The 27,528-nt window shown below is 43.8% G+C and overlaps 1 protein-coding gene across 5 annotated transcripts in view; it reads left to right on the top strand.

Annotated features, from left to right (window-relative positions):
* srpk2 (SRSF protein kinase 2) overlaps window positions 1-27,528 on the top strand; it is an 83,107-nt gene that overhangs the window by 11,860 nt on the left and 43,719 nt on the right. The window contains exon 1 of one of the 5 annotated variants that reach the window (XM_046858666.1): window positions 15,775-16,381. The exons of the other annotated variants lie outside the window; for them this stretch is intronic. Coding sequence (XP_046714622.1) covers window positions 16,344-16,381 — 38 coding nt within the window. The 5' untranslated portion in view covers window positions 15,775-16,343. Of the gene's footprint in view, window positions 1-15,774; window positions 16,382-27,528 lie in introns of those variants that run through there. 5 annotated transcript variants of the gene reach the window in all.

Genomic DNA, 27,528 nt, shown 5'->3' with positions numbered 1-27,528 from the left:
CCATAGCTGCGCGCCCTGGAACCGACAACGGGTACACGGGTAAAACAGGGAAAACGGGTATATTCCGAAACACAGGTAGTCCAGAGATGATCGCGAGAATGAACCGGAGATTGAATGGTGAGTAAGTGCGTACAGGGGCCTTATAAAGGGAGGGTGTAGATTGGGAACAGGTAAAGTTGATTAGTATGAAAGCAAGGCGCTGCGAGTGTGCTGAGTGCCAAGGGGGGGTGTGGCCGGTGGTTGCCTGACACTGTCATGATGTATTGTTATGCTACTGCATTTGATGCAAAATAATACAGACTTTACAGTGTTTTCTTATAATTTTACAATCTTCATGTGGAGTGAAAGTGTATAATGTAATCTAGTTACTGTTAGGAAGAATGCTTTCAAAAATATATATTTTAAGTGATTATTTTGAACGATTTACAAAATGCAAAGTGAGCGAACAGAATAAAAATCTAAATCAGTATTTGGTGTAACACCCTTTGAAACCATAGGAACTGGGGTGCAGAAAAATGGCAGAAGGTGCTCTGGAGTGATGAGCCAAAATGTGAAATATTTAGCTGTAGCAAATAAGTTGTTTGCCAAAGGGCAGGAGAGCGGTACAATTATGATTGTCTGTAGGCAACATTGAAGCATGGTGGAGGTTACTTGCAAGTTTGGGGCTATTTTTTTGCAAATGGTGTTGAAAATCTGGTCAGGATTAATGTTGTCCCCAGTGCAGATCATGCAATACCATCAGGGAAGCATTGAAGCATGGTGGAGGTTACATGCAAGTTTGGGGCTATTTTTTTGCAAATGGTGTTGAAAATCTGGTCAGGATTAATGTTGTCCCCAGTGCAGATCATGCAATACCATCAGGGAAGCATATGACTGTCCCCAAATTTATTCTGCAGCAGGACAACAATCATAAACATACAGCCAATGTCATTAAGAACTACGTTCAGTGTAGAGAAGTACAAATCTCTTACATCATTAAATCTGTCTGGGATTATAAAAAGAGACAGAAGGATTTGATGTAGCCTACATCTACAGATGACAACAACCTGTTCTTTCTTTGACTTCCATCAAAACTGTGTGCAAGTAGAGTTGATGCTGTTTTGGAGGCAAAGAGTGGTCACATTAAATATTGATTTAATTTAGATTTTCTTCTGCTCATTTACTTTCCATTTTGTTAATTGATAAAAAGAAAATAATGTAATGCACAGCTCCACGTCTGGTGACCACTCAAACACAGAATATCAACAGATATCATCAGCCATGGTGGTAAAAAAGTGATAATAGGGGCTTGTCTTCCAGGCACAGGACCTAGCCATGTTGCAGTCATGAACTCCCCGCTATACTAATGTATTCTAGAGTCAAATTTGAGGCCATCTGTTTAACAGCGAAAATTGGGTCATGCAACAAGACAATGATCCAAAGCACGACAGCAAATGTACAACAAAATGATGGAAAAACAACAGAATGAAGCTGTTGCAATGACCCAGTCAAAGTTCAGACCTCAACCTAACTAAAATGCTGTTGCATGATCTTAAAAGAGCTGTGCAAAAACATATGCCTGCACTGAATTGAAACAACACTGGAAAGAAGATTGAGCCTCCACAATGACATAAAAGACTGATAAAGTCACTGATTAAAGTTATTGCTGATAAAAGTAGTTCTAAAAGCTCTTTAATCTGAATGCTATTAAAAGAAGCACATTGCTTCCACATTTTGGCTTTATTTTTGACAAATAAATAATGACGGTGTAATATGTCATGTTTTATTGTTCATCTTAGGTTGTATTTATCTAATTCTTAGATCTGCTAAGAACCAGATGATTTCTATTTTGTCTGGTATTTAAAATCATAGAATTCAAAGAAGTTGTACTTTTTTTCAAATTGAATGTATATAGGTAGATAGATGGGCGAACAAACCCTTTCCTGGGCTGAGATAAGTTAGCTAGCTTCGGGGTTGGCCGACCTCTCCTTACAATGTCTAGCTTCTCTTGAAAATGTATTTTTAAGTATGTCAGAAACCAAATCAATTTCTCTTTCTCTGTAGGCATAAAAAAAAGTCTCAGATGTATTAATGTGTGCATCGCATTAAAGACATATTTTGTCAATCGAACTTGGCTGTAACAAGTTCCCTCTGACCAACTGTCAGGGATTCCCCTGCCACGCCCCCCTCGGCCACCGTCAGGGATTCCCCTGCCACGCCTTCCTCGGCCGCTGTCAGAGATTCACCCTGCCACGCCCCTTCAGTAGCTCTCAATGTTCCTCATTATCCCGTACCTGCCTGAACACCGACAGCTGTGACTCGTTACGGTTCAGACTATATAAACTCACGCTCGAGTCACAGGCTGTCGGTTCTTGTGTTGTCATGCTGGTGATACCCGTGGCTGTTCGACCGCCAGCATTCCCCGCTGGTTCCGTATCCTGGTTCTGTTCTCTTGGGATTACTAGTTGCCTTTACTTTCGCTTCGACTCAAGGTTTCGCTTTGGGATTACTCGTCTCGGCGGATATTCTTTTGTTTGTTTTCTCACCTCGGCAGCAGTGAGTGTTTCTTTGTTGAACTGTGTAAATAAAGACTATGATTGAACTATTTCGCTTCGCGTCATCAGCCTGACAGAAGAACCGACCTGAACCGAAGCGGAATCGCCTCCGCGATTTCGGCCGCGATGAAGTGGCAGCGAACCCAGCCTCAGATTTTCGCCGGGTTCCAAGCTGCTTCCCGCGGCTCAAAGCCACAGAAGCCGGAGCATGAAAGCGGCGGCTGCGCCACGCCCTCCGCGAGCGAAGGATTTCCGGCTCGCTTCTCCGGAAAGGAGAAGAATTGGGCGGGTTTCTAAGGAGCATCGGCAGTATGTGGAGGAAAATTTTGCGCAGTTTCCTCAGAACGAGCCAAGATCGCCTTCTGCATCTCTCTCCTGTCTGGTGACGCCTGTCAAAACCAGCAGATTATGGAGCGCCAATGGGGGCAATTTTGGCTCACTCGCCGAATTCTGCGAGCTTCTTCTGGGGATGTGTGGGATGGAGGTGGTGGATCTCCACGACAGTCCCCTTGAGGATGAAGAAGCTTCGTCCCATGGGTCTTCAGAGCGCGCAGCTCCGTTCAGGGTTCTCCACGGTGCTCAGCTTCATTCCGTGGTTCTTCAGAGCGCGCAGCTCCGTTCCAGGGTTCTCCACGGTGCTCAGCTTCATTCCGTGGTTCTTCAGAGCGCGTGGCTCCGTTCCAGGATTCTCCAAGGTGCTCGGTTCCGTCCCTGGGCATGAAAGAACGCGAGGCTCAGTTCCCGGGTTTCCTCGGACACATGGCCCTGCCCTGGGTCAGTACAAGCGAGCTGCTGTGTTCGGGGTTCTCGTGGGCGCTCTGCACCAACTCCGAGCGTCTGCGAGCGCGCCCTGGCATCCCAGCATTCCCATGAGCTGTCAGTGCTGGCACCGGACATCTACAAGCGTGCTGCCCTGTTTCGAGGTTCCCGTGGGCGTGCCGCCGCCACAGACCCGTCACGAGAGAGCCGAGCCGCCACAGACCCGTCACGAGAGAGCCGGGCCGCCGCAGACCCGTCACGAGAGAGCCGGGCCGCCGCAGACCCGTCACGAGACAGCCGGGCCGCCGCAGACCCGTCACGAGACAGCGGGCCGCCACAGAGTCTCACGAGAGCCGGGCGCGCAGACCCGTCACGAGAGAGCCGGGCCGCCACAGAGTCTCACGAGCGCCGGGCCGCCACAGACCCGCCACGAGCGCACCTCACGCCACAGTGTCTCCACGAGCGCCTCACGCCACAGTGTCTCCAGGAGCGCCGCCACAGTGTCTCCAGGAGCGCCTCTTCGCCACAGACCCGCCACGAGACAGCCGGGCCGCCACAGACCCGTCACAAACGCGCCTCACGCCACAGTGTCTCCACGAGCGCACCTCACGCCACAGACCCGCCACGAGACAGCCGGGCCGCCACAGAGTCCTCACGAGAGCGCCGGGCCGCCACAGAGTCCTCACGAGAGCGCCGGGCCGCCACAGAGTCCTCACGAGAGCGCCGGGCCGCCACAGAGTCTCACGAGGCGCCGGGCCGCCACAGAGTCTTCACGAGCGCCGGGCCGCTTCCGAGTTCCGCCGAGGTGCCGCCAGCTTCCGAGTTCCGCCGAGGTGCCGCTCAGCTTCCGAGTTCCGCCGAGGTGCCGCCAGCTTCGAGTTCCGCCGAGGTGCCGCTCAGCTTCGAGTTCCGCCGAGGTGCCGCTCAGCTTCGAGTCCCCAGGAGAGCTCGCTCCCGTTCCGAGTCCCCAGGAGAGCTCGCCTGCTCCCGAGTCCCCAGGAGAGCTCGTTCCAGAGTCCCCAGGAGAGCTCGCTCCCGTTCCGAGTCCCCAGGAGAGCTCGCTCCGTTCCGAGTCCCCAGGAGAGCTCGTTCCAGAGTCCCCAGGAGAGCTCGCCTGCTCCCGAGTCCCCAGGAGAGCTCGCTCCGTTCGAGTCCCCAGGAGAGCTCGCTCCGTTCCGAGTCCCCAGGAGGCTCGCTCCGTTCGAGTCCCCAGGAGAGCTCGCCTGCTCCCGAGTCCCCAGGAGGCTCGCTCCGTTCCGAGTCCCCAGGAGGCTCGCTCCGTTCCGAGTCCCCAGGAGGCTCGCTCCGTTCCGAGTCCCCAGGAGGCTCGCTCCGTTCGAGTCCCCAGGAGAGCTCGTTCCAGAGTCCCCAAGAGAGCTCAGGTCGCGAGAGGGACGCCGCCGCCCCGGTCTCCGCCGAGGGCGCCGCCGCCCCTGGTCTCCGCCGAGGGCGCCGCCGCCTCTGGCCTCCGCCGTGGGCGTCGCTCGGTTCAGGTTCTCCGCCGTGGACGCCGCCGCCCCGGTCTCCGCCGAGGGCGCCGCCGCCCCTGGTCTCCGCCGAGGCGTCGCTCGGCCCCGGTCTCCGCCGTGGGCGTCGCTCGGTTCAGGTTCTCCGCCGTGGACGCCGCCGCCCCGGTCTCCGCCGAGGGCGCCGCTCGGCCCCTGGTCTCCGCCGAGGGCGCCGCCGCCCCTGGTCTCCGCCGAGGGCGCCGCTCGGCCCCTGGTCTCCGCCGAGGCGTCGCTCGGCCCCGGTCTCCGCCGTGGACGCCGCCGCCCCGGTCTCCGCCGTGGACGCCGCCGCCCCGGTCTCCGCCGAGGCGTCGCTCGGCCCCTGGTCTCCGCCGAGGGCGCCGCCGCCCCTGGTCTCCGCCAGGGCGCCGCCGCCTCTGGCCTCCGCCGTGGGCGTCGCTCGGCCCCTGGTCTCCGCCGAGGCGCCGCCGCCCCTGGTCTCCGCCGAGGGCGCCGCCGCCCCTGGTCTCCGCCAGGGCGCCGCCGCCTCTGGCCTCCGCCGTGGACGCCGCCGTTCAGGTTCTCCGCCGTGGACGCCGCCGCCCCGGTCTCCGCCGTGGACGCCGCCGTTCCGGTTCCACGCCGTGGAGATCACGCCACCGCTGGTCTCCGCCAAGAGCCTGGCTCAGCTTCCGGTCTTCCCGAGGGCCGCTGACCTGTTCCTGATCCCGACCGTAGACACCGCTTTTGCCTTGGGCCCTTCCGATCCTCCCCTGTTCTACTGCGGTGCTCATAGGGCCTCCTTTGTCCCGGGTCGGTTGGGGAGGCCTTCCTCAGAGTGCCCCGGCCCGCCTGGCGTTGGTGGGGTTTTGGGGCGTCGGGTGCCGCCACCGTCAGGGATTCCCCTGCCACGCCTTCCTCGGCCGCTGTCAGAGATTCACCCTGCCACGCCCCCTTCAGTAGCTCTCAATGTGCCTCATTATCCCGTACCTGCCTGAACACCGACAGCTGTGACTCCTTACGGTTCAGACTATATAAACTCACGTTCTCGAGTCACAGGCTGTCGGTTCTTGTGTTGTCATGCTGGTGATACCCGTGGCTGTTCGACCGCCAGCATTCCCCGCTGGTTCCGTATCCTGGTTCTGTTCTCTTGGGATTACTAGTTGCCTTTTACTTTCGTTTCGGACTCAAGGTTTCGTTTTGGGATTACTCGTCTCGAGCGGATATTCTTTTGTTTGTTTTCTCACCTCGGCAGCAGTGAGTGTTTCTTTGTTGAACTGTGTAAATAAAGACTATGATTGAACTATTTCCGCTTCCGCGTCATCAGCCTGACACCAACCAATCAGAGGATGGAAAAATGCTGATGCTATTCTGTGAGGAATGAAACATTGAAATCTGATTGGTTAACGAAACAGACCCATTGATAATATAGTTCAAGGTACATCAGCCAGCACTACTGATTCTGAAGGCCCTGGGCAGATTAGATTGACATGGTAGCACATAGAGGCTGATTGGCAAAAAATCTAACATCCATATACAAACGCTACGAAATGAAAAGAATAAACTGTTGGGAATGAATGAATACAGTTTCATGGAACAAATATTAGAATTTATGTTGTAAATGTAGGTCAGTGCTTCTAATAGTGTTTAGGCCAACAAAGAAGGCCTTGCTTGCCCTGACTGCCCACCACTGAGGTTTTGAGACTAATGCTGCTCACTGGTGCTATTCTGACAACATGCGTTAACAATCGATTTCATCATGGACAGCAAGTTAGAAGATCGTTCAGAGAGACGTTTGACACGACATACGTTTGACATACGGCGAAGCTGCTATGAGTCATTCGGGGTGTTTTTAGTGGCACGCGCATTTCAAGAGCGGAAGAACATCACTGGAAGACAGCGAGAGATCAGGAAGACCTTCGACAAGCTCACCCCACGGAAGTAATGAAACTATTCAGCAACTTGTGCATGATGATCTTCAAAGAACAATCCACATGATTCGGCAGATTTGGCTCCTGTGGACTTCGCCCTCGTCCTGAAGATGAAGATCCAGCTCAGAGCTCGCCGTTTTGACACCATTGTGGAGATCCAGCGCGAATCGCAGAAGGTACTTGACACGATTCGAAAAGAGGACTTTAAGGACACATTCCAGAAATGGCAGGAACACTGGGAGCACTGTATTGCTGTGCAATGGGACTATTTTGAAGTTGATAGTGTGTAAATGTAGATAAACAAAGTACTTTCTTGAAAACAGAGCTAGTCTTGAAAACCTTTTGATAGCACCTCCTAGATAGATAGAAATGCTCAGTATATAATGACAGTCATCTCTATCATATTACTATTTACGTTCCCCCTATGCTCTGTTATTTTGTTCTTTGCTGCTTGTGAACACCTGTTGCATTGTTATTCTGCCTTTTTTGGCTAATGTGCTCGGTACATCTAAACACAATAACACGCCCACCGGTTATGATGTTTGAATAAGCTAAAGAAAAACATTCCCAAGCTATTTACGAGGAAACCAGAATCATTCAAATGTAATCACATTAAATTATTTATAGTAATAGACTTCATGTGTGTAATTGTGTCAGGTCTAATTGTGCTCATCGAAGAGAGAATAATTTCGCTGAGTGCTCACTGCTGCCCTCTGTTGGAACTCACTGGAAGGGGAAAAAGATGGATGGAAGATGGAAGAATCACAGACAGCATTCTTCTTGACTTTCATTCTCTCTTGATCTCTCTCTCTCTCTCTCTCTCTCTCTCTCTCTTCCCCCTTCCTTTTATATTCTGTTCTGCTCGGTGCTTGGAGTAGATCCTGAAACAACATTGGCCTGCAGGCTATGTTCCACATAGTGTTGGAGAGAGCAGGCTGTGTGTGCTGTAGGCACAGTGAGCCGCATGAGCGACGCTGTACTTTAATAGGCACTGAAAGCACCACATGCATGCATTTTTTTTTTCGTTTGATCACGATGGCTTGTGAACGAGGCTTGATGATGCAAACTTTATGAAGCACTGAAACGCTAAATCGAAAACATTTGCCAGTGAGGTCCATCTCACTACACAGCTGTTGTAAGGAAAAAACCTCCAGAATGACTTTGCAAGAGTTTTACGCTAATTAGAAGTCATTAGACTTGATTTATGGGTCCAAAAAGCAGCCTCAAGGCATAAAGTAGAGGGTAGAAGTGTAACAGCTTTTACACGGACACATTTATCACTGCGATAATATAATCATCTTGTAAAGGATAAACTAAGCCACAGAGAATACATGCGTAGCTCTTTCTCTTGCTTGTGTGTATATTTATGTGTGTGTGTGTGTGTTTTCTCCAGACTGTCTTAGTAGTGATTAGATAATTGTTGAATATTTATTTCTCATGACGGTTTCATATCAGCCCGGCCTTTTACAAAATTCCTGTGGGCAACATCGTAAATTCCTGGGACCATGGACAGGTCATGGCAAGATGGTTGAGACATCGAGAATAACATAGTGAACATAGTGAATGTTTAGGTATGATTCTATGAGTCGGATGTTAAATATAAAATCTTTGTTTAGAGTTTCAGGTCTTGATTCTTACAGTAGACCATTTATTTTATGGTGTAAAGAATAACACTATACCTAGGCTCATAATTTATGTTGCCTCAGTTTTTGGCTTGAAGTTAAGCTTCAGTAAATGGTCAGAAAGCTAAATACCTAAAAAACTAAATACCGCTGCCAAAATATTGTACTTGTTCAGAGACTAGTGGAACTTCTCCATAAGCTCTTTAGATAGATAACCTATTTCTATAATGCCTAGTAGAGTAGCCATTCTTGCTGTTCTTTGTGATTACTGATATGTCATATAAATTCTTATTTTTGGCAGAAAAATACCTCCCAGATTTTGCTGTAGCTACCATGTAACACACTCTCAGTACCAGAATCAGATATTTCTGCTGCTAGCGTATTTTGAAAATGTATTCATTTTGATTGCTTTTTATGGCCAAAGGTATGTGGATACCCAAACATATTCTATACCAAAATCATAGGCGTTAATATAGAGTTCGTCCCTTATTTGCTGTTATAATGAACTAAATTCTTCTGGGAAGGCTTTACACTAGATTTAGAGCATTGCTGTTGGGATTTATGTTTATTCAGCAACAAAAGGAAAAAGCACAAAAGGGCCGGGCACTGATGTGGCACTAGGAGGTCTGGTGTGCAGCCATAATTTCAGCATTCACCGGGATTTTGTGCAGGCCAAACAAGATCTTCTACAGCAGCCCTGGCAATCTATGTGTTTATAGGTCTCGGTTTGTGCAGGATGGCATTGTCATGCTGGAACAGTCTTTTGATGCATAGGTCCTGTAAATGGAAATCCTTTATGTTTTAGGTAATAATTCAGCAGAGTTTGATTAGTCATAATTGTGTAAGGAATAACGTGCCAGACTGTTCTTTTATAGAAAAATAATGCACATAGAAGGTTGTGGCTCAACTTGTCAACGTGTTGTATACTAGTACTGTCAGGAAAGTGTTATTCCAGTGTGATTTGACAACAGTGATAATGTTTAATTATTTAATGAATGAAATGGTATGCTTTTTAGCAATTTAGAATTAGATTATGATGTTGTGGAACATCCCAGAGACAAAAACCTAGTCCTACCTACACTGTGATTAGAGGTCGGCCAGTAAATGATTTTACTGATACCGATGGCCAGGTTGGATACCACAGCTTCCGCTCGGATCTCGGCATGCTTGACTGACATATCTTCATGGATAAGTACTCATCAGTTAAAACTCAACCCCAGCAAAATCAGAACTGCTGGCCATCCCAGGTGATTTATCTCCAGGCCAAGATCTCCGAATAACTCTTCAAGACTCTCTGCTCTCTCCTTCAGCCACTGCTCACAACCTTGGGGCAACTATGGACAATCAACTGTCCTTCTCCTCAAATGTTGCTATTGTGGCTTGTTCTTGTCTAATTTCTTCGCTACAACATCTGAAGTATTCAACCTTTTCTGTCCATTTGGGCCGCCCAGGTGCTTGTTCAGTCTCTTGTCATTTTGAGACTGGACTACTGCAACTCTCTGCTGGCAGGTCTTCCCCTGAATGCTATTCTTCCACTGCAAATGATCCAAAACCTAGCTGCATGAATTGGGTTTAATCTGCCCAGGTTCTCCCACGCCACCCACTGCTGCGCTCCCTTCACTGGCTTCCAGTAGCTGCACGCATCAGATTCACAACACTAATGCTTGCCTACAAGGCTAAAAATGGACCAGCACCATCTTACCTCAGAGACCTCATCACACCTCGCACTGTACCACGCTGTCTGAGATCCTCCAGCACTGCTCGACTGGTACCACCTTCAATGCTCTTCTCTGTTCTGGCACCGAGGTGGTGGAATGAACTTCCCCTAGATGTCCGAACAGCGGAGTCCATGGCTATCTTTAAGCGAAAGTTGAAGACCCACCCCTTTCTAAAACACTTAAATTAGTATTCTGATTTATATTAAGTTTGTAATCTGGTGTACCATTGTAGATTTATTAATTGCTAGAGACTCAAAGCACTTTTGTACGTCATTCTGGACAAGGGCGTCTGCTAAATGGCGCAAATGTAAATGTAAATGGACAAGGCTTGCCTTTGATAAAAAATCAAACATAACACTTTATGTGAACTTTATTTAAAAGATCAATAACACGATACTAAACCTTGAAAATGTGTTAAAGAAAATCAATATGAATATATCAATTAATAAATATAATTGTATAATTCATCAATTATTAATAATAAATATAATCAAGCGTTCTTTATGCACTGCGCTCTCCCCGTGCAGCTTGCAGTCTCGCATGTAAAAACAAACAGCATGTGGTGTCAGTGATTCGCCTCTAGAGGCCGCTCTTGCAATCACAGTGGACCAGAACCCGGGAAAACTATCCGTATCGATCTTTACCGATAGTTTCAGCAATCAACTATCGTTGCTGGTTAATCGGCAAAACCAGTTAATCGGTTGACCTCCATCTGTGATAGTCATTTCCTCACCAGCTTCTCTCATTTCTCATCTTGCTGTCTCCTGTGCGCCTCAAAAAAAAAAACCTCGTAAAAATAATTAGTGATTTTACAGAGAAAGTCCTAACGACTTTCTTGGGCTGATAAACTTCACCATGACTGGGGCAAAATGCTTCATAGACTCTCTAAATGTCTCTCAAGAAAAATACTTCAACACATCAAATGTATGTACATTTTACATTCTTGAACTGTAAATTTAGAAAATCTGATTATTTATGTCTTAGATTATGTAAAGCATCCACTCGTCAAACTGTTACTATAGAAACATTAACTCATTAGATTGCTTTCATTAGCATAACCCTAACAATAATGTCACAGCCGGAACTACACTTCTATTCGCTCTATTATACAGAAATAGCATCCAGGTAATAGAGGTGTAAAGGTACACAAAATCTACGGTTTGGTACAACATGATTTGATTCAATTCCGGGAGAGTTAGGGGGAAGAAATGCAAAACATAAAATTTATAGTTTTTTTAAATTAATGTTTTTTATTATTAACATTAGTGAACATCAACACTTTACATTTTCAAAACAATTAAAAATAAAATGCCTGTTTGATTTTATGATGTTGATTAAATTGTGTATTTGCCTAAATTGCACACATTAAAATGAGTAAATAAAGGGGAAAAACTAAATTAAAAAGTTTACATATGTTAAACCTTGTTTGAGTAATACACATGAGTATATAAGTGTGTGTGTGTGTGTGTGTGTGTGTGTTTTACATTTATTATTTAATTTCCTAAAGATATGTTCTACTTATTTCAGCATACTTTATCAAATGTGTGCATGTAAGATACACACAAGATATTTATTTATTTATTTCGCATGGAAAACAAGGTATTTAACAAGTATTCGGTACTCATGTGCACTGTACCGAAAGTCCTGTACTGAAACGGTTCGAAACGATCCTATGTCCTAATTTACATCCAAGTATCACTATCCTGAATGTTTTGGTGTGTATAGAGCATTTCATTAAGTGGTGGAAGGAGAGGAAGCGCAGTGCTCGTTCAGACCAACAGAGAGCACACACACACTCTGTTTCTGTAAGCTGGGCATCGAATACTAAAAAGAGTTGGAAAATGAAAACGTTTCAGGCCTTTCTCTTAAGCTTTCAAACTTAAGACCTATTCATTTCTAGTTCAAGGCTGGATGGTGTCTGATTCAGCTGCAAAGCAATTTGGAAAAGGAGACTGTGGAGCAAGTTGGAGCATGCTGATGATGCTTTACTGTGTGTGCTAATCTGCAGAGGTGTACAGCACTCGAGAATTGAGGTGTGAGGAGTGTGAGGAGAAACGCCTTGAGGCAGAGGCTGTAATTGCTTAAAGATTAATGCCATTGATGCATCCAAGGGTGTGTATGTGTGAGAGAGAGAGAGAGAGAGAGAGAGAGAGAGAGGTGGGGGGGTATTGACTGCAGGTGACTCAGCCCTGTTTAGATGCCAGGCAAATGAAACAGCTGACTGCTGACCGGGTCAAAGTTCTCTCTCTTACACTACATACATATACACAGACACCAGTATTTGCACAAAATACTATAAATGGATCAGAACTCTTAGGGCTTCACTGCATCACTGTATTCATTAAACACAATTGTTAAGGGACAAAATGCCTTAAATTGCACTCTTTTAAATAACCCTAAAACTGTTCCTTCGCTTGTACATCAGCGTTCAAACGTGTAAAACATCGGTAAAGACAAAACTGGGTCGATAGTAACAAAATTTGAATCGTCTCTCTCAATCAATCAATCCATCCATCATGTCCTATTTCACAGTTGAAGGAGCAGCAGAAACGTTTACCGCATTCCCGCACCGGCAGACATGTATTTACGACACCCACATACTGAAGCGTGCTGTGCTGCCGTCTCAGCTGTGGTTGCCAGAGAACCCCACACTTTTCTGTGACGTAGCAGACCGGTATACTGGAATAAACCAGCTCCATCTCTATAGCAACTGTCTGAACTGTGATTAGCTAGAGAACAAGTTCACACGGAAGGAGAACACACAGTCACACACACCCACGCTCGCTCTCTCGCTGAGCATTTTTGCTGTGGAAAGAAGGAGGTAAAGAACAGAAGAGTGGAGAGAGAGAGAGAGAGAGAGAGAGAGAGAGAAAAGACCCAGATTGCCTTTCTTTCTCTTTCTCTCTCTCTCTCTCTCTCTCTCTCTCTCTCTCTCTCTCTCTCTCTCTCTCTTTCTCATTTTGGTATTTTGGGAGTCAGTATTAAGGCTACAGCTATCTTTACACAGCCTACTTCCACTACTGCTGATGAAGGGACATAGATGATGTGAGGAGGTGAAGTGGGGTACAGACTGGACCTATAAAAGTCGTGACCACACTCCCACAGACTTTTGATCATATCATAGAACTGTATTCAAACTGTATCCATTTTGATAAACGAGATTCAAAGAACCAAGCCACTAAAATCTTCCCATCACTATGTGCAATAGTGATTAGATTACATTAAACTTTATAGTCATTGTGCAAGGTAAATGTACAGAGCCAATGAAATGCAGTTAGCATCTAACCAAAAGTACATAAGTGGCCTATTTACAATGAATAGCAGTGTAATAAATAAAGGGTATGGGGTCCATATGTACAGGGGTGAGAGTGATTCATGTACAGAAGGTGCAGTAGGTAATAATATATGGTAAATATAAATAAGGATATATTGTAATATGCAGTATAACTGTGCAAAGAAATGACATGATATGGATATGCACGATAGTGATGGGTCGTTTATGAACATAGCATTCATTTTTCAACGAGGCTTTAATGTGACTCAGAAGAACGAGTCGTCTCAAACAGTGATTCGTTCATTTTGGACTGGTCGCGCATGGGCAAAGCGTCGCGAAATCTCCGTAGGTTATGTACACGAAACAGAATCGAGTAGTTTCCTTCTCAACTATTCTAGTCCGTGTCGTTCATTCTTGTGTCATGTGACTCCTATAGACACTATGCAGATATACTGTATATATACATATTCTAATTATAGTCTTAGTTTGTGCATGACATGTTGGGGACCCATTAATCGAAGCATTAAGTTTTATTTCTGATCAAATTTACCTAAATTATTTGTTCATTTCAATGAACGACATTCAATCAACCAAGTCACTAAAATGATCTGATCTTCCCATCACTAATGGACTGAAACCTTATTTAGTCTTCCCATTCTTTATAGGACAGCATTACTAGCATCAAGGTCATTACTTCTCTTCGTTTCTACCAAGTATCAGTCATGTTCTATATTATCAGTGCTCTGGTCTTTAAAGTGAATTAATTTCATGGCTTGTTTGCCAGAAATGACAGACATATAGTAGTTATACAACAGCAAGAACATGCATATTATCTCATTTACATGTGTTTTCAGGTTCCCTTATAGTATTCTTGTGAATGCCTTGTGATAATTATATTCATACAGAATGAGAACATCTGATCCTTTGCTTAGTATTGAGTGTGTGTGTGTGTGTGTGTCTGTGTGTGTGTGTGTGTGTGTGTGTGTGTGTGTGTGTGTGTGTTTGGCTAAAGGTGAACAGGCTATGTGTGCACATTTGTCACCAGTGTATATGGTTTTCTTGCTCTCGGTTTTACATAAGCATGTGTCAAACATACAGGAAGCGAGTGTGTCTGTGTGTGTGTGCGTGTTGTATGTGTGTATGTTATGGCGCTTGCACTCTTTTTGTTCTAATGTTATTTGTAGGTTTATACCGATCAGGCATAACATTGACATTATAACAAGATAAGTGAATCACACTGATTATCTCTTCATCATGGTACCTGTTAGTTTGTGGGATATTATCAGTCAGCAAGTGAACATTTGGTCCTTAAAGTTGATGTGTTAAAAGCAGGAAAAATGGGCAAACGTAAGGATTTTGAGTTTAACAAGGGCCAACATGTGATGTCTGGACGATTGGGTCAGAGTATCTCCAAAACTGCAGCTCTTATTGGCTTTTCCTGGTCTGCAGTGGTCAGTATCTATTAAAAATGGTCCAAGGAAGAAACAGTGGTGAACCAGCGACAGGGTCATGTGCAACCAAGACTCATTGATGCATTGTGGTCCAATACAACAGACGAGCTCCTGTAGCTTAAATTGCTGAAGAAGTTACACTCAACACTCAACAGGTCAGGACTGTTTTGGCAGAAAAAGGGGGACAAACACTATATTGGGCAGGTGGTCATAATGTTATGCCTGATCAGTGTATTTCTTTCAGCATGGAAATGTATTGGGGTTTTCTTAGGGGCTAAACAATTATTTTTATATTGTAAATGATTCCCGAAATGAATGAATCATAATCAGGAAATATGAATATTTCAGATTAAACCGGAATAATTCAAATGTACATTAAAAGCAAATCTGTTGTCTGGTTGCATATTATGGTGGTAGATTTATTTTTTTGAAGCATTAATATAAAAAAAGATTCGGTTAATGTGTGTTATACTGTGAACTGAGAGATTGTGGTTATTGTTGTGAGCACAATTTCCATTTTCATTTATTGTAAATCTGTTCTTTTTTCCACCTCTTAATGGAGATGGAGATGTAATGCATTGAAATGTATAGAAGCTCGACTATGATGAACACCCTCCAGTGCTGGGCATCTGTTGTTTGGTTTCATTTAATGGATGAAAACACAGAACTGCCAAGCACTGATGGAGAGAGAAAGGCAGCAAACAGAGCAGCAGAGAAGACAGCTGTGAAATGGAGGGAGGTGGAGGAAAAGAGTCGGGGCAGAAGGATGGGAGGTAAAAAAAGAGAGAGAGAGAGACAGAGGGGGGAAAGCGTATATGTGCCGCGTTGCCCCGAGATACAGAATGGTGTAACAGGAGGAAGTGAGAAAGGGAGGGGGGTGAAAGAGGAAGGGGGTGAGGCAGGCCTGGGCCAAGCTATTTGATGGGGGAGAACCAGTGAGAAAGATGAACACGTTTTCCGTTTGCTCTCTGCACAGCCTCCCCCTCCCTCTCAGGCAGTGGTTTAGCCCGCTGCGTTCACAGCTCTGTTGTTGTGCAGAGAGCTGCAGAAGGGCCTGTCGAGCCAACCACTGCGCTGAGAGACAGACAGAGAGAGAGAGAGAGAGAGAGAGAGAGACGGAGGAGGAAGAGGCAGCATCAGGCAGACAGTAAGGAGAGTGTAAACCACTTGTCATTTCAGTGGTTTAGTGGAGGACAAAAGTGTCAACAGAAATCATACCCTGTAAAAAAAAGTGAAAGGTGAGGCATTAAGGAAAAAAAAGGAAGGAAGAAAAGAAGGTGAAAACGAGGGAGGAAGAGGAGGGAGGAGGAGTGAGGAGGGGCTCCTCGCGGCGTCTGAGTCTGCTTAAACGCAGCAAGATTTTGTCTCTCTACCATTCTGTTATTCGAGCTCGGCTTCACCGCCTGCCCTCCATCCTTTTATTTTTCCACGGTCAAAGAGAGGAGGACGAGGCAGCTCTCCTCTCTTGTCTCAGTGGAGCCTCACAGCAAGGAGATGAGAAGAGTGAGACACTGAGCAAGAAGAGGCAGATCCACAGAGAGTGTTTTATTCGTTCTTGGTTGCCTCTGTCGTTCCTTTGGGAGCGAGCGGCTTGAAGCTTCTGCTCATGTCCGTCAACTCAGAAAAATCCTCGTCCCCGGAAAGGTAACGTGTCTCAGGACACTGGACCGTCTGTCAATTTCTTTTGTCATTTATCTGCCTCACCGTACGATCTCCATCTTTCTTTCTCTTTCTTTCTGTCTCTTGCTTCGTGTGTACTGTCTGTCTAAGCAGTCTTTATTGTCTGGGTTTTGCCTTAGTGTGTTGGTCTGATGGAGAATGGATGCATGGACACTGCGTTTTGTACTGTACACACACAAATACACACACACAGAAAATAGGGCGCTTTTGCACAGCATGTCCTACCCTATTGGCCTTGATGTTGACAAAGACAGAACATGAAGTCGAATCATACCCAGCACCGGAAAACACGATCTGAACACGCTTGGACATCACAGCACGTCCTTAGCAAATCAGTGGGATGCCCACCTCTTTATCTCAAACACATCGCAGGCAAAAGGTGCACCATACTATCTTTCTTAAGAACAAAACGTACAATCCAGATTCTGAATTTCTATAATGAGATCGGATTATCCGTAATGACTTTGTTTTCTAAACCGGTTTCACTACATTTTCTTGCATCAAGCCCAATGTAGGACATCTCAAACATTCGATGCATATCTGGATCACATCCACGATAGACAACAGTTTACATCAGTGCACAATATTAGCACAATTCACATCAGCGGAAAAAAAGCAACACTTGACAAACATGTATGCGAAAACGATTCACGAAGAATAAGACACAAGATTTCGAGCTGAGCAACAGTGAGTTATGTTGAGAATATGAGATCATATCAGGGAAAAACAACATCAGTAAAATCACTATTTACATGGTCACGAATGTCTGCTCAACACACAAACACGTGCAGTGGTCGATGATAATGTGTACTAATTTCTTAGGACATGAGAATGTGGGCAAATACAAATCAAAAACTTTTTTAAATAACATTTAAATGTCAGCACTCACCTAACCTCACCTTTTGCTCTTCATTCTTTGTGTATGTCTTGCGGTTTCTTGCACTTTATATATGTTGTATGCTGTATGAATATGAAGGCCTGCATCTGGATATCACTGCTATAATGTAGTCATACTTGGTCACAGTGTAAAGAGAGGCCACCTCACTGCGCACAATACTGTAGACCAGGATCTGTTCTATTTAAGTAGCCGTGACGTCTTCGACACCAGGTGAAGCCATCTATGCTTAGTGACTCAGAACTCTGTGCCAAGGCACTGTGAAGGCAACAGAGCAGCAGCAGGCACAAGACCGGCATCTATAGCCTTAGAGTGACAGATAAAGGGATTAAAAAGCGAGGCAGATGGATGGACAGATAAACGGATAAATCAACTCAAATCGAACTGTTGCTGCGCCAATAATATGGAGGGCACCTGCAGTACCGCAGCAGGCCGTACTGCTGGATAGCACACTGGCATCAACAAGAATCGGCATGAAAAGATCAGTAGATATAGAAGTGCCCCGAAGCTGGAAAGAAATTTACAGTATATGAAAACCTTTAAACACAGCATCCTTGAGCAAGTTTGCTCAGTGCTCTAGCTTGTTGTGTAGACAGGACAGGTGCTGTCATGTCACGTCCTTGCAGGTGGTTTCAGGCTTGGTTTATATTTGACTCATGGCGCATTGGACGCAGTGGCAGCGTTATTCTCCCAATCATCTGCATACCTTACGGACAGTGTTGAAACATCTACTAGATCAAAAACATCCCTGTCCATCAGATCGCTGTATCGACCACTAAAAGGTTTAGTGATAAGTGCCAGGATATTTGTCTCTGTTCAGCAAAACAAGGATAGAATGTGTTGTTTAAAATGTCTGCCATCATCATGACATAAATTTGAAAGTATTTATTAGATTATGATGTAAAGCAGAATTTGTCGTAGGTTTGAAGGCCAGATCAAAGGCCTTTTAATGCTAGAGTTGAGAAATAGGATAGTGTTCATATTAAATACTTCTTCTTTCGGCTGCTCCCATTAGGGGTTGCCACAGCGGATCATTTGTCTTTATACTACTCTGTCCTCAAAATCTACCTTTTTCAAACCAACTACCTGCATGTCTTCCCTCACCACATCCATAAACCTCCTCCTTGGTTTTCCTCTTTTTCTTTTTCCTGGTGGCTCCATCCTCAGCATTCTCCTACCGATATACCCCATGTCCTTCTTATGCACATGTCCAAACCATCTAAATTGGGCCTCTCTCACTTTTTCCCAAAATGTCCCTAATGCGCTGTCCCTCTAATAAGCTAATTTCTACTCCTGTCCATCATCGTCACTCCCGAAGAAAATCTCAACATCTTTAGCTCTGCTACCTCCAGCTTCACCTCCTGTCTTTTACTCAATGCTACTGTCTCTAAACCATACAACATCGCAGGTTTTACCACAGTCCTATAAACTTTCCCTTTCACTCTTGCAGATACCCTTCTATCACAAATTACTCCTGCCACTCTTCTCCACCCACTCCACCCTGCCTGCACTCTTTTCTTCACTTCTCTAACACACTCTCATTACTTTGCACTGTTGACCCCAGGTACCTGAACTCCTCCACCTTCTCCACCTCTTCTCCCTGCAACTGCACCACTTCACTGCCCTCCCTCTCATTCACACACATGTACTCTGTCTTACTCATACTGACTTTCTATCCCCTTCTCTCCAGCACATACCTTCATCTCTCCAGGCTCTTCTCAACTTGCTTCCTACTCTCACCACAATTCACAATATCATAACATCATAGTCCGTGGAGCCTCCTGTCTGACCTCGTCCGTCAACCTGTCCAACACCAAACAAGAAAGGGCTCAGAGCCGATCCTTGATGCAGTCTAACCTCCACCTTAAACCAGTCTGTCGTTCCTACTGCACACTTCATTGCTGTCACACTGTTCTCATACATGTCCTGCACCACCCTCACATACTTCTCTGACACACCTGACTTTATCATACAATACCACAACCCTTTTCTCGGCACCCTGTCGTACGCTTTCTCTGAATCCACAAACACACAATGTAACTCTTTCTGACCTTCTCTATACTTCTCCATCAACATCCTAAAAGCAAATAATGCATCTGTAGTGCTCTTCCTTGGCTTGAAACCATACCATTGCTCACAGATGGTCACCTCTTCTCTCAGCCTGGCTTCCACTACTATTTCCCATAACTTCATGGTGTGACTGAACAACTTTATTCCCCTGTAATTACTGCAGGTCTGCACATCTCCCTTATTCTTTACAAACAGTACCAGCATACTCCTCCATTTCTCAGGCATCCTCGCACCTTCCAAAATCTTGGTATACAACCTGTTTTAAAACTCCACTGCATCTCTCCTAAACATCTCCATGCTTCTACCGGTATGTCATCTGGTCCAACCGACTTTCCACTCTTCATCCTCTTAATCGCTGCTCTCACTTCCTCCTTACTAATCCTGTCCACTTCCTGCTTCACCATCTCCACATCATTCACCCTTCTTTCCCCCTCATTTTCCTTGTTCATCAGCTGCTCAAAATACTCCCTCCATCTTCTCAACACACTCCCCTCACTAGTCAACACATTTCCATCTCCATTCTTTATTTCTCTAACTTTCAGCACATCCTTCCCAGCTCGGTCCCTCTGCCTGGCCAATCGGTATAAATCCTTTTCTCTTTCCAACTTCTCATACAGCTCCTCATATGCCTTTCCCTTGGCTTTCCCTCTTCACCTGTTGCCGCATTTCCTTGTACTCCTGCCTACTTTTCTCATCACTCTGTCGATCCCAATTCTGTTTTGCCAACTTCTTTCTCTTTATGCTTTCCTGCACTTCCTCATTCCACCACCTCGTCTCTTTGTCTTCCTTTCTATTTGCAGATGTCACACCAAGTACCTTTCTAGCTGTATCTCTTATCACTTCTGCAGTAGTTGCCCAATCATCCAGCATGTCTTTACCACCACCACTGAGCCCCTGTCTGACCCCTTCCCTGAACCTCACACTACAGTCTTCATCCTTCAGTTTCCACCATCTTATTCTTCTTTCAGTCCTTACTCTCCTCCTCTTCTTCTTCACCTCCAAAACTATCCTACAGACCACCATCCGATGCTGTCTAGCTACACTGTCCCCTGCCAACACCTTACAGTCTTCAATCTTCTTCAGGTTGCATCTCCTACATAGAATATAGTCCACATGCGTGCACCTTCCTACACTCTTATACATCACTCTATGATCCTCCTTCCTCTTAAAATATGTATTCACCACTGCCATTTCTATCCTTTTAGCAAAATCTTCCACATCTGACTTTCCACATTCCTCTTCTTAAGACCATACCTAACCATCAGCTCCTCATCACCTCTGTTCCCTTCACCTACATGTCCATTAAAATCTGCCCCAATCACCAAGCTTTCATTTCTAGGTACACCTTCTACCACTTTATCTAAATCACTCCAGAATGTTTCCTTTTCCTCCATCTCACAACCCACTTTCAGAGCATAGGCACTGGTGACATTAATCATTACCCCTTCAACTTCCAGCTTCATGTTCACTCTATCAGAAACTCTCTTCACCTTCACTATTCTCTTACTATACTTTTCCTTCAGAATCACCCCTACACCATTTCTCTTTCCATCCACACCATGATATCTCCGCTCCACCATATCAGCGATCTCTCTCCCTTTACCAGTCATAGTACCAACATTCAAAGTGACCACCCAAACCTCCACTCTTCTCCACTTCTCCTTTTCCTGCTGTCTCTGTAGACGTCTTCCTCCTCTCCTTCTCCTCCTTCGGCCAACAGTAGCCCAATTTCCAATGGTATCCTGTTAGCTAACAATACCTGTGGCGGTTGTTGGTAACCCGGGGATTTGACCGATCTGGTGTCTGATTCGTGATCCGCATATTTGACTTGGCATATTTTACCCTGGATGCCCTTCCTAACGCAACCCTCCCCATTTATCCGGGCTTGGGACCGGCACTAAGAGTGCACTGGCTTGTGCAACCCTAATGGCTGGGTTAGTTTTTATATTAAATACTGTTAACATAATAATGAATAATGTTCTGCCTCCACTGTTTACGGTTTTTGATTTTACACATTTAATACACATATAATACTCCGGTGTGGATTCCCGAACTGCCAAGTATAGCTATGAAACTTAAAATTCTTAGCATTTTTTCACAGGTGAGCGACATGTGCCTGATAAAGCTTTAGAGGCAGATAACCAGAGGGTATCCTTAAAAGGATTCTTATCCACCTCAACTGAATTCTTGGACAACTTGTATATTTCTGTGAATCCTAAACTAATGTTCCAGGAGCTCAATGCTCTCAGTAGGCCACCCTTGCTGACTGGCTCTAAGGGTAAAATTTAATCCTAACGGTCCCCTATAACAGGGGTTCCGAACCCCTAGTCTCTGGATTGGTACTGGTCGATGGATTATTTGGTACCGGGCCACAAAGAAAAGATTTTGTGGTTGAAATTAGTTATTTTTTTGTTCATTATTTCCGCCCTCGCCTAACTGCCACACTTGACTCTGGCACGCCATTTCACGCATCAGCGACACAAGCTAACCCTTGAAAAAAATGAGCCAAAACTAAATGCACTGAAGAGCTTTTTTGGGAAGGAACGATCAGGTGTAGGACTAGTAGTTATAAACACAAAGAGGTTCTAGTAAGCTGTAAAATATTTTCAAAATTGTACCTAAAAGAGGTTACTTGTCTTGGAAACACAGAGCTATTGCAGCTACTACAGTCTCAAAATACCGGGGGAAATTTAAGAATAGAATCTGTGAAAACTAGAGCAGATAAAGCTGAGAATTTGTCCCAGAACCTGGCAGCAAGTGTAAACGCAACATGCATGACATGCTAAGCATCTTACCCTATGTACCCTGTTGTGCCCATGAGAAGGGCATTTAACCCCAATTTGCCCTGTGGTTATTATGAGGTACAACTAACCCTGCCTTTGGTGACAGAGTGACATTCTCACTGGTGGAATGGAAAATCAATATATATAAATTCAGGGTGAAATAAGAGCTGTAAGCCCAGCAAACACGGAGAGAATATAAATTAGTTAGAACACATTGTGTTCATGGCGTTAATGTTTTTAATAGCCACTGTCATAGGGGCTTTGGATTGCAATACTATCTTGAAACCGATGTTTATGGGCTCGCTGGATAGATTGCATGAAGAATGGCTTCGCTTTAATGAATGATTGTAAAGCCTAGCATGCCAGTATTGTCAGGGCAATTTTTTATGCCTCCTACTACGTACGGACCGTATCGAGTGTCCTCGAATGTTCCAGTTTCTCCACATTACCTGATTAGCTTGGACAGATGGGTTGGCAAAATGAAACATGAATGCTAACTGGCTGTCTTGGTGGACTGGGATTTGAAGCTCAGAGCCAAAGACAGTTCTAGAGCATTGCTATTACAGTATGTGAAGAATAAAATGTCCAAAAATGCCTAGTTTTAGCAATCTTTTTTTTTTAAGCAGTGGGTCTGTGCTTAGATCCATTCAGAATCCACTACATTTCAGTATAGTTTTCCAGTTCAGATAATCAGCTTCTGATATCGGTTTGTTTTTATGTAGTAAGATGAAAGTCATTATAGTGCAGATAGAATAGAGATATCTAGCTGGCATACTCCTGATAAGACTGGGGGTGGTGTAGGGTTCTGTTGAGGGTACATGCACACAGGAGAGACAGCACAGGTTTGCTGTTAGATGTGTCTGTTGGGGCAAAAATAGCAGCGTTCCAATCCAAAGGTGAAATGGTGTGTGTGTGTGTGTGTGTGTGTGTGTGTATGTGTGTGTGTGTGTGTGTGTGTGTGTGTGTGTGTGTGTCGAGGATGGAAGATAAATGTGGGAAATATGAGAGGAGTAAGGTTAAAAGAGGATTGGAAGAGGACTTTAAAGAGGATTGGAATTTTTTGTGTGTTTTAGGCTTGATTAGGACATGCACTTGGTGATTCATGACAATACCTTTGATAATTTCAATGTCTTGGATCGGATTAGAGAATGAGAACAGCAAAAAACTGAACATTTTACTCAGAACTAGGCATCAAGGAGCGACAAAGAGAAAATCAAATAAGAAGGTATACCATTATACAAACCGATCAGGCATAATATTATGACATTATAACATTATGAACGGTGGGTAAATAACGCTGGTTATCTATTATTAGTGCGTGGGATATATTATTCAGCAAGTGAACATTTTGTCCTCAAAGTTGATGTGTTAAAAGCAGAAAAATGGGCAAACATAAGGATTTGAACAAGTCTGAAAAAGGAAAAATTGTGACGGCTAGACGATTGGGTCAGGCCATCTCCAAAACAGCAGCTCTTGTGGGCTGTTCCCGGTCTGCAGTGGTCAGTATCTATCTAAAGTGGTCCAAGGAAGGAACAGTGGTGAACCGGCGACAGGGTCATGGGGCCGAGGCTTATTGATGCATGTGGGGAGCGAAGGCTGGTCCGTGCGGTCTGATCCAACAGACGAGCTCCTGTAGCTCAATTTGCTGAAGAAGTTGATGCTGTTGATGCTCAATGGGTCAGAACTGTTTTAGCAGAAAAAGGGGAACCAACACAATATTAGGCAGGTGGTCATAATGTTATGCCTGATGTAGGTGTAGGTCTATGTTTAAAAGAACAATGACACATAGACTAGACTCAAGGTTGAATAGCCAGAAGCAGAAGATGGAGGAGAAAAGAATGTAAAAGAGGAGCCAGATTTAATTCTTCTAAGAGAAATATGAATAATATTGATCCTGGGGGAAGGCAGATGATGCAAACATAAAGTAGAAATGATGATATAGGATGAGCAGAATGGAGTCAGCCGTGCCCACCAAAGAGCAGGCCAGCCCTACACTCCTACCTGGGCATTTATTTCAGTCCATAAACACAAATCCATTATATTTAGGTATCCCTTTTCTGTCAATGTTGTCTTTAGAAAATAATAGGCACCGAGGTACTCAAAAAGAAAAGCCTCCGTCTGTGTTCATGACATTTAAATGTCCCCTGGCTCTGTTTCACTTACAGTCTGTAGCACTCTCAACCCCACACTGATCCCATACACTTTTTACTGCTCTATACAGCTAACCAGCCATCCATTAGTTTGCAGAACCACCTCCCATCCTACTCCATTTATTTGCTTCTTTCTCTCCAGTGCTTCTGAAACTTTTCCCTTTACTCTGCAAAAACTCTTCATCTAGTCAAGCCTTAATCTTATTTCTAGCCATTAACTCTTATTGATCTTATTATAAGAATAAAAGACTATAAAAGAGTAGATGGTGTGAGATTATTATGATTGTTTTAATATTATTTTTCTTTTTTCTTACTTTGTTAGCGAAGCTTAAAGTTAGTTCTAGTGTCTTTTAAGACTTTATTTTAGCTGTAATAACTGGTAGTACAAAAATGCTCACAAATCACACTTAGGACTTCATTAGTATTATTTATTATTCATTATTCATTATATTATTATTTATTCCAAATGCTTGTTTTACGTCAAAACCGACACATTTGTTTACAACCTAATAGCAAATGATGAGATTTTGCAGTATGAAGTCAGCACACTCTTTCCAAACATTATCAAGTATAGTTATTTGTTTGGAAAATGTAACATTTTTTTTGGCTTTTTGTTAAGTTGTTCTGTAGTGTTTCATGTTGAATATCTTTCAGTTGTCCAGTAAGGACAAAATACATTCAATAATGCTTTATGTTGCGATAAGTTTAAGTATTTTGAGAAGCAGCAAGTAACGATTTTGCTTTGTTGTCGCTTGGTAACTACTGTGTTTTACAAAACGGTCTTCACTTCAATAAATAATTGTTGACATATATGCATGTATGCGTGATTTCGATTTTGATAGTAATCTTTGTTTCTATTTTAAATGCTTTGTCTAATGTTTAGAAAGAATATATAATGATGACGATTCTTAAATTAAGAGGAATTCTTTTGTTTAGTAGCTCTGGTTTTAAGATCTTTAAAAAAATGTATTAACAAGCTAGTTTTTAGTTAACTAGACTAAAGCGACTGCTTGAAAAAAGCGTTTTAATGCGTATTTTAAGACATTTTGTTCTTTTCTAAAGCCTATATTCAGTGTGTTTTCTTATTTCAGAAAATCCAAGTGTAATTAGTTTACTGCACTGGCAGATAATTTGACTTGTTTCTAGTCTGTAGCATATTAAAACCTGCATCAGTTTTTTTATATTTGGACGGTTATTTATTGCAGTGTACACAGCACTCTTTATATCTTTTTTCTGTCCCCCCTTTTTTCCCCCTTCTTTCTATCGCAGCAATGGGTAAATAGACAGCGTCGTAATACCTTTACCTTTCCTGTGTAATGGCGATAACAGTCATTCCATTACGATAAAGCCTAATTTAGACCTTTTTTGTAAGATGAAGCTAAATATTCTACCAATGTGTGCCCAAAGGATCTCAATTGTATCTCATAATGCCGTACTGCAGCACTGGGTGGTCTGCTTATTTAGGTCAGAACAGTAGTTTAGCTGCAGCTTCAGTGCAGATTAGTTTCCTGGATGATGGCTGGAACATTACACTTTACACTTGGCCATCTGAGGAACCTTCATGAGCCATATGAGAACCCTTGGAGCTAGCTGACACCAACTGAGGAGGCTTTACCTGTTCGGTGTAAAGGGTGTGTGTCAGGCATGTGCGTCACTGAGCTCCGGTGCACTGAATTTGAGCAGAGCACGGGCGGGGAACATTTGGGTGGAGATCTCATGACCTCTGTCAGCAGGTGAACTCGGTGAAAGGCAGCATCTGCTACTAAAACTAGTCATACAGAAAATGCCACCACTGATTTTTGGGGTAGATTCTGTTAACATCTGTTACATAAAACACACTTGAAAAGTGCCATGTTTCACTATAATATTATGTTATACATCTTTTGTTCTATATCTGCAGTCAGATGAGCCTTGCACTTGAAAAGGGTAACCTTAGACGAGATCAGAGTCTGCAGGAAACAGCCAGTCACTTGGGCTTAAAGGAATGTTGGAGTGGAATGGAAAAGAAAGTCCAAGATAGGCAGGCTATAATGAGAAACCCGGAGCGTGCCTTCTGGAGATCTCATTCCAAATTAAGCATTTATGGGAAATATTTATTTACCAAAAAGCTGACTGGCCTTGTTACAATAAACAAGGAATTATATAATGGTTTAAAATGCTTTATGTGTGTTCGTTGAAACTCTTGCGTGTAAAAGTGATATCAACAGTAATTTGTGGGCTAGTGTATGTTGCATTGTTTTTTTTAGTTTTTTTTGGTTTGCAATCGAAAAAAATTTGAATTATGATGCCTTACTTCCTTTTTAATTTACAATTTTATTAAGTTTCTTTGGAGCATTTCTCGAATCATCTTTAATATTTGCAAACTAGTAAGTGCAATTCAACAAAACAACACATTGGATTTCTTGCGAAAGCCTGTACTTTTCTCAAAATACTTAGTTCATCTCTCAAAAGTATTTGTGTAAAAGTATTTCAATGAACATCTCATTCTCATCAGAATAACAAGTCCTTTTGTCATTGTTCACAAACAAGAGAGTCAAAATGTTGTCATGTTGTCAGTATGAAGGCGCACAGTTTTAGTATTTCCTGAAATAAACTGCGGTTTGGATTCCAGTGATTGAAAATGCACAAGGGTGAATTTCTTCTGTGTGGCAGATATGAATTTCAACGTCACAAATTAATTTATTTGTTGCATATTTGATGTATATTGATTGCAAGAGATCGAACAGGATTCACACTTTTACTGTACTGTAATAGTGTCTACTTTCAGAAATTTTTATTCCGTGTTTCACTCTGTCACCAAATCAAGGTTCACGAGATTCACCTTTGACCTGTTTGAGAGAACTAGTTGACCATTGGTTGATCTGATGCCTTTCACTTGCCTTCATTAGTGACATTCAAGATTCATCTGCACAATTTATCAATTCATGGCACATTTTCAAAAAGATTTTTTATAGAAATTTTAAATGAGATGATGACAAATGGTTTAACCATTTAGCATTCAATTACTTTTGCAATGAACTGATGCCGAGATGTTTTGGTGTTAAGACTATTCAGGTGAAACCAGTATAATATATATTGATCAACATGACATAAACAAGTGATAATGTAGGAAACAGCAGACAATTGTATACAAACAATTAAATGAATGTACAAAAGCATTCACAATTTGACCAAAGCAACAAGAAATGCTTTTATGATGTGCACAAGTGACTA

Source organism: Silurus meridionalis, chromosome 10 (assembly GCF_014805685.1).
Source record: "Silurus meridionalis isolate SWU-2019-XX chromosome 10, ASM1480568v1, whole genome shotgun sequence".
Taxonomy (NCBI): Eukaryota; Metazoa; Chordata; class Actinopteri; order Siluriformes; family Siluridae; genus Silurus; species Silurus meridionalis.
The sequence above is the reverse complement of the archived record's forward strand: the minus strand, read 5'-3'. Positions and strand labels throughout refer to the sequence as shown.